Source organism: Histoplasma capsulatum, genomic scaffold, assembly GCF_000149585.1.
Source record: "Histoplasma capsulatum NAm1 scaffold_5 genomic scaffold, whole genome shotgun sequence".
Classification (NCBI taxonomy): Eukaryota; Fungi; Ascomycota; class Eurotiomycetes; order Onygenales; family Ajellomycetaceae; genus Histoplasma; species Histoplasma mississippiense.
The window spans coordinates 2,224,824-2,236,842 of record NW_001813978.1 but is presented as its reverse complement, the minus strand read 5'-3'; the positions used below and the strand labels follow the sequence as shown (position 1 = coordinate 2,236,842).

Genomic DNA, 12,019 nt, shown 5'->3' with positions numbered 1-12,019 from the left:
TTACATGACATATAGAAGATCGGTGTCTACAAAGCTGCAGGTTAGCAGAAGTTGATATTGCATAAAGTAGTGAGTGGATTTTTTTTTTTTTGGAACGTACTAAGCGGATGGCTGCAACTCAATTGGGGCTTTTGAGAATATTTCGTAGCCAATTCGTCACGGATGCTCCTCAATAGTTGCACATAGCTCTGTTGTGGATTCTTCTTCAGCGCAGTAATGAAGGCCCAGGACATGGCGCCAGTAGCTTCTCCAGCGATTGTAGCGTCTTGACTTGTTTGGTTGTCTTTACTTCCAGACCACATAATAACATCCGCGGGGCTTGTTTTGGTTTGTCTTGCCTTGCTGTGACTTGCATCGCCGCTTGTAGCCTTTTTTATCAGTCCACCAACAGTGGAAAGCATTCCCGAAACGTCTCCTCTCGCGTACGCAGACACAACGCTGAGCAGACCTTGACCAGCCTCCTTGGCCAAATTGGGCTCCTTGAGAATTCCCTGCGTAGAGTAAATGTACGGAAGATCGAGGGCTGAGCCAGAGTGACACGAGTCGAAAATTGCAGTTAGACGGACACCAGGAAGCAGCGACTTGACCATAATTCTATGCATTTCGTCATCAACGATATGTCCAGCCGACCTGAAATCCACAGGGTAGATGACCTCGTCATTCCCATCTTCTTCGTCGCCGTCAAGATCCTTCGTCTGACCACCATGACCTGCACCCATGTTTAGTAAATTGAACTCGGGTATATCCCGTAACATCAGGAATACATACCTGAATAATGGAAGAAGAGGGAGTCGTTAGGCCTAGCATCCTTTACTAGCCAGTGCATGGCTCGCAGAATATTTGCTTTGGTTGGCTGACTCATTGGATTTTGCTGGTCATCAGTGAGGATCACCATGTCCTCGCGTGCGTAGCCAAAATTTTGGTTCAGATAGGTCGACATGTTTTTCACATCATTAATGCAACCTCGCAGTTGTCCGCGCTGACCGAAATAGTTGATTCCAATCAACAATGCCTTCCGCTTTCCCGTGCAATTCGAGTACTGGAAGCTATATCCCTGGGGAGCGCCATGGCCGAACTGGACAGGCTGTGTCGGGGGTGGTGGGGGGACGTTATGACCTGCACTGTGGCCGGGAGGGCCATGGTTGTACGAGTTCGGATAGGGAGAGTGTGCGGGAGGAGGGGCTGATGATGGTTAGTCTATTAAATATATTACAGGTGGGATCAGTACTCACCACCTGAGCGACCGCTATACATTGGGGCACCGCTTGGAGGACCCGGAGAGACGCTTGGATGTGGAGGATGTGGAGCACCGTACATAGGTTGCTGATGAGGTGGAGCCTTCAGCAGAGATTGTCAGCATATCGAAGTTGAACGGTGTCACAACGCGGGCTCTCACATGATATCCGCCATTGTAAGGCGGCTGAGGAGACGGTGGGTGAGGGGCGTATCCATATGGGTTTTGGGGAGGGGGCCCTTGTGGTGGATATCCTCCGTAACCCTGCGGGCTTGGGGATGGTTAGCAAAAAAGAAAAAGAAAAAACAAAAAGAAAAGAGAGAGAAACCCCTCCTTGGGATAGTGGAATGCGCAGAAGACTACCTACGGGTATTGTTGGGGCGGCGGCGCTCCATATGACGGAGGGGGGTATTGCTGTTGAGGTGGAGGGTAACCACCATGACCACTCGAATAGCCCTGTGAAGGAGGATAGTACGACATGGCTCACGATCAGAGACAAACGCAACAACACAGCAGGATAGAAAGAGCGATATGTGACAAGCAAGTGAGAAATGAGAGATGCGATCGAGGCTAACACCAGATCAAACCCAAATGAGAGATAGATAAGGCGCCAAAGGGGCGCGAAAGATCAACTGATGGATAGAAATCTGGAATCAGACGGCGGAGGCTCAGCGGCGGCTGATGCTCACGAGTGGCGGAGCGCTTGGACAGACAGAATCAGCGGAAAGGGATCTTCTTCTAGGTCCGGGTTTCTAACGACGGCCCACAGCCAATCCCACAGAGCGCAGAGGATGTCACTGAAGCGAAGGAGGGGCAGACTGGAGAGGCGGGTGCTTCTTCCCTGGCTGTTCTTCTGCCAGGGCTATTCGGCTTCTCCTATCCAAGACACGTACGGTATACCAACAAAATTAGCGAGACAAACTGGATATCTGGACACCCCGGCTGCGAGTACCCGGTGGATTGGAGGTGGATGGGAAAGAAGAGGGGAGGAAAATCTGAAATGTTCGGCATCGGCGAGGTTGATAAACTATTTAACTAACCACGCTGAATAATACGTTGGATACGAACGAGCCTCTGGGCTAGCAGTTGTCTAGCAGCAGCACCGCCAATCATTCCAGACCATCAGAGCGACGGGCAGCCTGAAGCCAGCCTGAAGCCAGTCCGGAGATCGCGACGAGTGACTTGCCTGTCACCAAGAATCTATCCCGATTTCCGTTTCGGGAACATCGGCAAAGTTTTTATTCCATGGCATGAGTTCCTCCTGGAATACTACTACAAGTACTATGGATGGACTATGACATGACTCTATTCTCCATTCCTATTCTCCATCGTGAATGTCCGCACACATCAGAACCCATCAACCACTGTCCAGCCCAGTGCCCTTCACTTGAGGCTCTTAGCCCCTTCAAGCCTGAGTGCTGAAAATCCAATCAAGCGGCTGCTTTTGGTTCTTTGGAAATCCCAGAGGCTGTGAGCTCCATTATTTGACATGGTGTTGCAGGGGAACTCGTTCGTGATCGGCTGTTTTACGATCCTTTCCAACAGGGATGTGGAAAGGGGGAAAAGGTTGCTGCCAGAGAAAATATCAAACAACCCCATCATCGAGAAAAAAAGAAAAGAAAAGAAAAGAAAAGAAAAGAAAAAAGAAACAAGAAAACTATATTTTTTGGCGCAAACCGAGATCCCTAGTCAACAAAACGTCCCCTCGAGTCTTTGGTGAGGAAGAGAGACAATCGTCAGAAAAACCACACATGCACTACGGTGCCACGTTGGCTCACCCGGGGTCGTCATTCCGAATCCGAGATTGATTGATTCCCGATGTTGTCTATCAAATCCAATCAATAGAGCTATTCTTTCCTTTTCGCCCTGTGGCTGGCTTTCCTTGATCGAACGACGAGGACGGTGGCGATGTTTCCATGCCTGTGGTCACAAACGACGAACCGAACTACGGAGGGCGCTATCAAATGAATTGCGCCGGCAAAAAGACAGCTAGACAGTGCCACAAATCTTGGCAGAAATTCCCACTGTATTTCATATTGAATATTCAGCTCTTGATTTTTCCATTGTCTCCACTGCCACTCAACACAGAATCTGCCCCTCTTTTTAATGTGTAATCTGCCTGCCAATATGCCACTTTTTTTAATGTGTAATCTGTCTGTCAATATACCACCCTTTTTAATATGAAATCTGTCTGTCATTTAATGTGAAATCTGTCTGTCAATTTGTCATTCTGTATAATTAGTTGAGTATTTTATTTCTTCATCTGCTCATATTGCTTTTCTTCTTTACACTCATTGCCATTTTCTAACTCTATAATCTTTTGAATATGTATAAAAATCTGCTTAATTCATATCTGTATCTTTTTCTATAGTAAATTTTTTTATATTTATTTTCATATTTTAATTGCTTCTGTACAATTCTTAAAAGCTCTTTTTTTCATCATTCTGCACTTCATTCAAGATCAAACTCCTTCAATTGCATTAAGATTCAGTGAATTACCACATCAAAGCAACTGTTAAATGCTATGAATGTTGTATATATAATATTGATATATGATCATGAAATGAGCTTTATTCTTTCTGCACATGATATTCAAACAATCAATTTAACGCTTTTTTGCAAAGAGAGAAAAAGCTTTGATAAGAGGATTTGAATTTGATAGTGATATCAATCAATTTCACTATTTTTTTTATGAAATAATTTATTTGTGATTTTTTTAAATTTTTATATTGATTTTTGATCTGATTGCTGACAATCAATTCATAATCTTTATATATCATTTGAAAGTTTTTCTTCTTACTTTTTTATAGATTTTATTTCTGTATTTAAAATTTCAATATATTTAAAGAATTGAGCATACTTCTGCAAGGTTTTCTTGCTTCAACAATGTAATGAATCTTTCTTATTATAAAAACAAACTCAGAATATGAATTCAGAGAATCTCTTTCATCATTCATATATATAATTTCAAAAATATATTTTATAAAATACACATTATATTTTATATCCATTTTATTGAGGAAGAAAAATAACAGAGATTTCATTTGATTATATAACATTCTTTCAATTCTTCAAAATTTAATTTTTATATTTCAGATAAAATTGAAATTGATTTAATTATATCTTTTTAATAAGTTTTAATTTCTATATAAACTTTGTTTTTTAAAGATCTACTATATGAAGAATCCTTTATATAATCATAAAAGATATCTCAATTTCTTTATTACTAAATTCATTGACAAGATCAGTATAGCTCTTTTCTCATTCATAACAATTACATTAAATTTTTATAAAAATAGCATTCTTAATGCTATTATTTCTCTGAGTTGATTGACTGGATTTGAGGGCATCTCTAAGTGTAATGCACTCGTTTATTATTTCCTTATTATTATCTTTGTTTATATCTTCGTCTATTCTTACCTCTTTCCATTATACTCTCGCTACCACTATTTCTATATGTATATATATATGGATGTATATATTTCGCACATCTTCTTTCTTTTTCTTTTCCTCTTCAGCGATTAGCTACAACTACAACTTCAACTATACTACTACTATAATTATTATTATTATTATCTTCTACTACACTATATACTATCTTCTACTATTCACTTTTCACACTGCCATCACCCTTCACAGAGACTTCAGTTCTCCCTCATAAAAAGATGTTTATAATTCATCCTATTTTCATACAAAGCTATGATTCTTGATTCTGATAACTTGAAGATCAGAAGGTTCAGTTCTTACTCTTTGAAGAAAATATTTTATAGACATTCTGACCTCTTCACAGATATGTGATTGTGAAGTTCTTAAGCACTCAGACTTTTTCACAGCACTATCACAATGATGCAGCTTTATAAAACTTTAGAATTTGCAGATGTTATCACAACAATATAGCTTTATAGAGATTTGATAACTTATTCTTAACTTGAGCACCTGGGTGCAATTGTAAACACCGACACAGATGAATCAATTTGTAATGTAACAAATATACATCAATTAACAATCTAACACTATTTTAAATACAGATTATGAATTGATTAAGAGAAGAAAGAGAAAAGAGATCAGAAGAAAAGGTTGTATAAAGATGGTTTTTATAGAGAGGAGATCAGAATAGAAGAATATCAGAAGCCACTTCACAGTGAAGCACAGAGTGGAAGAACATTGAAAGTTATGTAGAAGAATTGTTAGAACTATATAAATGTGAAATATGAGGAACTACACAAATGCACAAAAGAATCGTTAGAACTACATAAGTGCAGAGTGTGAGTTGATTGCATAAATTAACTACTAATGAGTGTTAACCCATCATAGAATAACAGTTTCAAATTATTTTTAAATAAAATGTTTTAATTGAAATTTTTACAAAAGTTAAAGTAGAAATGTTTATAGTATTATCTACAAAATATTTAAAAGATTCAAAATATATTTCATGTATATTTTCAGCTGTGTAGCCCCGGTGGCTGAATGAGTAATGCAGTCATCAGATAGCACCTTGATGTGGGGATTCAAGATTTATGAGTTTGAAACTCACAAAAAAACAACATTATATCTGAAATCAACTTTTCAACTTTTAAAATAAAGAAATGTGAATTTGTCAAATAAATATCTTCAGACAGATTTATTATCTAATTTAATTTATTGTTTCTGAGTTGAAAATCTGCATCATAAATATCAAATTCTGTCTTTCATTAATTTTTTTATATTTTTGTTATATTGTTGACATCATTCAACACTAAGCATTCCTTCTGTATAACTAACTCTCGCCTGTATTTAACATTACACAAGGACTCATCATAAACACTGCTTGCATACAAGTATAACGGAAGAATAATAATAATAATAATAATCTCAGCTGTGTATTCAGACTTGCTGACCGGTTTATCTGATTATATTATATCATACATATATATCTTTTCAGAAGAAGCTGCTATAATGTTACAAACCTACGGCACAACCCTGAGAGCTATTGGACAAAGAACGACTAAATGGTAGAGGGCATGCAAACTAGACATCGGATAAGGGAAGATCCGGTTAACCAATAGGAACAATAGGTCACGTGACATAGTGGATCACCTGGATCACTCGGATCACTCGAGTGAGCGGAGTGATCACAGCTATCCTCGCTCTGATAGCTATCTTGGCAAGAGCTATCCGACCTATCCTCATGTATCTCAAGATGTATATAAACACACTCATTACCCTTAGGATCAAAGAGCTTATCTTCTTGATCACGATCAATTTCATCTTACTTACTTACTCTTCTACTACCTTTACTTATACTCAGTTACATGGTACGACTATAAGTTCACTTTAAGTATACTTCTTCACGACGCATACCTTAAGCCTTCACCCCTACCTGTAAGCCCTACTCAGTACTCATACTGTTTACCTCAGGCCGCCGCCGTAGCTATTGCTAGTCATCTTAGATATTCCTCTTGATGTTATATTTTAACCTGTGATAGTGGCACTACCTCCTGACTTAGTGAACAAGCTCAGCAACACTATATAAGCCCCGACCTTAACTTATACCAGTGAGAAGCTTGCTAGGTTAGAGACTCGGTAGCATATAAGTATGTAAAAATTAAAAAAAGCAAAACACTATATAAATTTTAAATTTAATATATAATCTTCATTTATATTAAGATACAATCTCTCTGAAACAGAGTTAGCTGCTCTAAGAAAATATTTAAAGAATGCATTAAATAAAAAATGAATGCAACTGTTTAATAGCTTAGCTGATGCATCAATTCTTTTTATTTTCAAAAAAAATGATAAACTTCGTCTCTGTGTAGATTATCAAAAATTAAATCAAATCATCATCAAGAATTGATACCCTCTATCTTTAATAAATGAATTATTTGATAGACTTTCAAAAGTCAAGATATTCACTAAACTGAATCTTTAAAATGCCTATCACTGCATATTTATAGTGGTAAAAGACCGTTAAAAAACAGTTATTAGAATGAGATATAGACATTTTAAATATGTAATTATATCATTTAAACTAGTTAATGCTTCAGTGATATTTCAAACATACATTAACAATGTCTTATCTGATTTGTTAGATATATATTGCATTGTCTACTTGAATGACATTCTCATATTTTTCAATTCAAAGTAAAAACATAAAATGCATATTACTAAGATGTTAAAACATCTCAAACATATGAATTTATTTGCAAAACTTTTTAAATATGAATTTGAAATGAATAAAATCTTGTTTCTAAAATTTGTTATAGATATAAATGATGTTGAAATAGAGTCAGATAAAGTCTTCATAATTATGAAATAATTTACATTTAAATCAATTAAAAAGATTCAATTTTTTTTTGAGATTTGTTAATTTCTATCAATGATTTATTAAGTTTTTCTCCTCCATTGCAGCTCCACTATTCGAACTTACAAAGAGAGTAAGAAAAAGAAAAAAAAAACCACTTTCATATGAATAGAAGATGTTTAAAGCACTTTCAATAAGCTCAAATCATATTTTATACATGCTTTTTTATTAACTCATTTTGACTCAATTCAGTGTATTCAAATCAAATCTGATGTGTTCACTTTTACAATCATTGCTATTCTGTCACAATTGCAAAATAATAAACACTGGCATTCAATTGCCTTCTGATCAAGAAAGTTGATTGATGTGGAAACATGTTATGGTATTTATAATAAAGAATTCTTGATTATTGTAGCAGTATTTAAAAATTGAAGATATTATTTAAAAAAAAGTTAATATTCAATTCAAATCTGATCTGATCATGCCAATCTGCAGTACTTTATAACAACTAAGAAACTGAACAGACATCAAATCAAATGAATAAAAGCTTTATTTATTTATGATTTTATATTACTACATCATTCTGAATTAAAAAATTTAGTTGATGAGCTCAGTCATTACACAGACTGAAATCGCATTTTAATTGAAGCTGTCAATCAGCTAATGAATGCACCCGGTGATTTCAATCATCCATTTAAAAGAACAAAATTGACGAAGATGAATATAATTCATTCATTTTTAAAATCAATGATTGTTGATAGTCAGCTGCAATTTGAGATTGAAAAGATTATGAGAAAATGCGAAAAAGACAGCAAAACTTACTTTCAAATCAAATAAAGAAGATATAGTAACTTCACATAAAAGCCTTTCAATGTCATTGTGCAAGACACTTCAGAATTGATCAAAGTTTTTATAATGAAGAAATCACATAGTTGACTGTATAAAAAATAAAATAAAAGAAAAGATAAAGAATTGAGAGGCAAGAAAAGAAAAGAAAGAAGAAAACAAAGAATTTTATTTATTTTATTTACATCAAAAAAAGTATAAGAAAGAAGCAACAATATTTTTTTCACATTGCATTCACATTCATATTTTAATCAAGCAAAAGAATTAGCAATAAATAAAATATCAGAGATTTTTTATTTCAAAATGAATAAAGAAAATATCACTGCTCAATTTTTACTTTGTTCAACTTCTGCTCTGCTCAGCTTTCTACCTCACTCTGCTTTAATAATTATTACAGTAGATATCTTCTATCAATTGTCTTCAAATTTATGCTGCAATTTAACTTCTTGCTTGATAAAGTGTGTATTTCAGAATGTAACATCAGTGAATAATTCCCTTTTCATGAAATTGTGAAAGAGTGCATTCTTGAGCAATTTGAAAAAGCAGTTTTCAGTAATGATCTCATTTGTATAAAACATTTCATTAATAAAAACTTTGATTTTGTCAAGATCCATCTGCACAGTCTGAATTTTGTTTAAATTGTATTTATTAAAATTGAGTAAATGTTCAAACATTTTTAAATTTTGCATTATATTATCCATCTTGCATCCATCTGAGAACAGAATTGATGAACATCACTCATCACTTATTTTGATTATATTTATAATATATTTAACAATTTTTGATGTAGACGGATCTACTACGTTATATTTTGATAAATCAGACATTTTCATTACAGAGAGATTATTTTTATCAATAATATTAATCATTTTTTCATTCAAGTCTCACACTCTTCTCTTTCTCTTTCTTTTAAAAAAGGTGGATATTTTCATTGAAGAACTTTTGTCTTCCACACTGCTACATTTAATGTTGATCTCATTTATTTCCATGATTAATTTTTTAAAATTAGATATATTTTCAACAAGCAGTAAATTGTCTGTGTTTTTCCTCAAATCTCATTAATGATGATGATTCAGATTGCAGTGGATTTAAAGAATGATTACATTGTGATTAACATTGCTTTTCAAATCAATTGTTTGAAGTATAATGATTTCTTCATCACTCATTCTTCAATATAGCTTGTGCAGCGGAGGTTGCTTGCTCAATTTCCACAGCAATTGTTGATTAATTAAAATAAAGAATTTACAAATGGTAAAAAACATTGCTTCAATTCATTTGAATAACTGCTTGATAATCAATACCACATTTGAAAATTCTTCAATCAACAAATCATAGTTAATGACCATTGCAAAATGAGTAGAGTGATCATTAAAATAATAATGCAAGTGATTACTATTATTATTATGCAGACTCTGCATCCGGGGGGTATTTCAAGCTCAAAATACAAATTTTTTATTGATATTTTTTTATTTGATGCTTTCATAAAATTTTCTCTTTATTTAACTGTTTTCTGTTAAATTTTTATAATCTCTGCAATTGATTTAGAATCCTCCTTGCTAAACTCTGAGTTGGTTAATATTTTTTCAATTGCTTCAACAATTATAATGTTCATTTTTTTATTCAAAAATCTGTTATCATTCAATTAATTTTTCTGTATTTTTATAAAAAAAATGATAAGCTTTCAATTTAAATCTGCATTTTTTATAAAAATGTTATTTTTCTCTGTTCAAACCGGTTTTCAATCACTTTATGACATCATTCAAATGCAATATAAAAGGATTTAATTGATGAAATATGAGAATTTTGTTTTTATACAAAGTCAGTAGATTTCTTCTGACAGATATATACAACGCTGCTGCAGAGTTGCTTCAGCTACTTTCATTCATAAAATGAAGGATGAATGATTGTCTGTTGTTTATATAAAATAGCTAGATGCTGACTCTCTATTTCAGAAGTCAGTGATTCATCTTTTATCAATAAAATATCAGAGTTATTATCATTTTCATATAATATTCTTAGTGTGCTGAGTATCTTTAATAGTTCAGCGTTTGTATAGTATTCTAAGAGCTCGCAGTTCAAATGAAATAATCAAACTCACTCATAAAACTTCTCATTATATACCATCCTTCTCTGTGCCGCTGCCGAGTAGCAACCGCCTCGGCGCCGTCACATTACACATACATTGACAAACTGTTAATATAGTTATTGAGAAGTGAATGTAAATGAATTGACAGACTGCTCAAACTGCTGAAATTGCTAAAAATAAAATAAAATCAGATTGATGAACAATGCAGAATGCTGAGTTTGCTGAAGATAAAGTGAAAGTAAATTGATAAATAATGCAAACTATTGAATTTGCTGAGTATGTATGTATGTATGTATAGGTTTAACGTCCCGGAGAAAACACGGGCAGCGCCCGTGTTTCAGAAGCCTCCCGAAGGGCATGGAGACGTGCTACGCTGGAGAGATTTCTATGTACACAGAGAGAGAGAGAAAACAGAATCCAGGTGGCAACTCTTGAGAAGACTCAGCTCATTGCAAAGGATTTTTCTGAGCTGCGCATCCACTTCTGGCCCGACGTATGGCCATTCATGGTGGGGCTATAGTGTGGTTCCCTGAGGGGACCGCCGCTGCCGTGCTTTGAAGGCTTTATAGTGAGCAGAAAGGGATACCTCTCTCAGTTGATCAGAAAGCTGTCTGTGCTTCTAACATCAGAAGAAAGACAGACAAGATAAATAATGAAGGAGAGAGCACTGAAGAAGGTTGTGACAGGAAAAGAGCAGAGAATGACAGAGAGAGCAAAGAAAAGAAGGAAGAAGAAGCATTTGAGCCGATAGAGACAAGGGCAAATGAGAGGAAAACAAAGCATATTAATTGTAATTTCATCATTTTTGAATTGGTTTTCTTCATTTTTTGACAGTTCTTTACTTACATTCAGTCATTTTGACTGCTTCAATTGTATTACAGATGTTTTGAGAGTTGATAAATATAAATCATTACATTTCAAATGTTTGTTGTTTGATTGTATTTACTACATTCTTTACATGAATTGTTTGACATTTAATTACACTTTATTTAATGCTTTTACATTAACTTTACAACATTACTACAGTGTTATTCATCTTTTTCATCTATGTGATTGTTCTCTATTAACAGCTGTAGATTCCATGGAATTCACCTATAGTTACAAGTCACATGCAGCTGTTATCTATCTCATTACATTCACCCGAGGGATTAAACAGCGCGTTTTCAAGCTGGATAAGTGAGCGCAAGCGAGCGATTGCGGCTTGTGGAAATTGAAAAACAAACCTGAAAAAATAAGGAAAGGAAAGGGAAAGGAAGAAAAGATAAAACACCCAATGAAACCTTCATGATTCCCTTGTCCCGTGAGTTCTCAGCACAACGCACAACGCACAACGAAACCCTGAAGTCGAGTCCGACCCCGTCATTGGTGCCTTAACCATGGCAACAGGTCGTCTGGTGTATTGACATATTTTTCTTCTTTCATAGACCCACCGGGCCGCTGAGGGGCGAAAGAGGATGAAAAGGGCTCCGTGCATAAATCAGGCATGTGTGTAGGAAAGGCAGTCATTCATGAGATCTTCAGAGATGAAATATCAGCACATTCGCGCTTGAGGCCTGAAAAAAAAAACGCGACG

General features: G+C 35.2%; 1 protein-coding gene across 1 annotated transcript; it reads right to left on the bottom strand.

Moving 5' to 3' along the window:
• On the bottom strand, window positions 1-1,254 carry HCAG_05526 (metacaspase; the record flags this gene model as incomplete). The annotated part of the gene is made up of 4 exons (XM_001540009.1): window positions 1-26; window positions 101-709; window positions 769-1,182; window positions 1,233-1,254. The coding sequence occupies 4 exons, from the start codon at window positions 1,252-1,254 to the stop codon at window positions 1-3; spliced, it is 1,071 nt and encodes a 356-aa protein (XP_001540059.1).
• Between the last annotated feature and the right edge of the window lie 10,765 nt (window positions 1,255-12,019).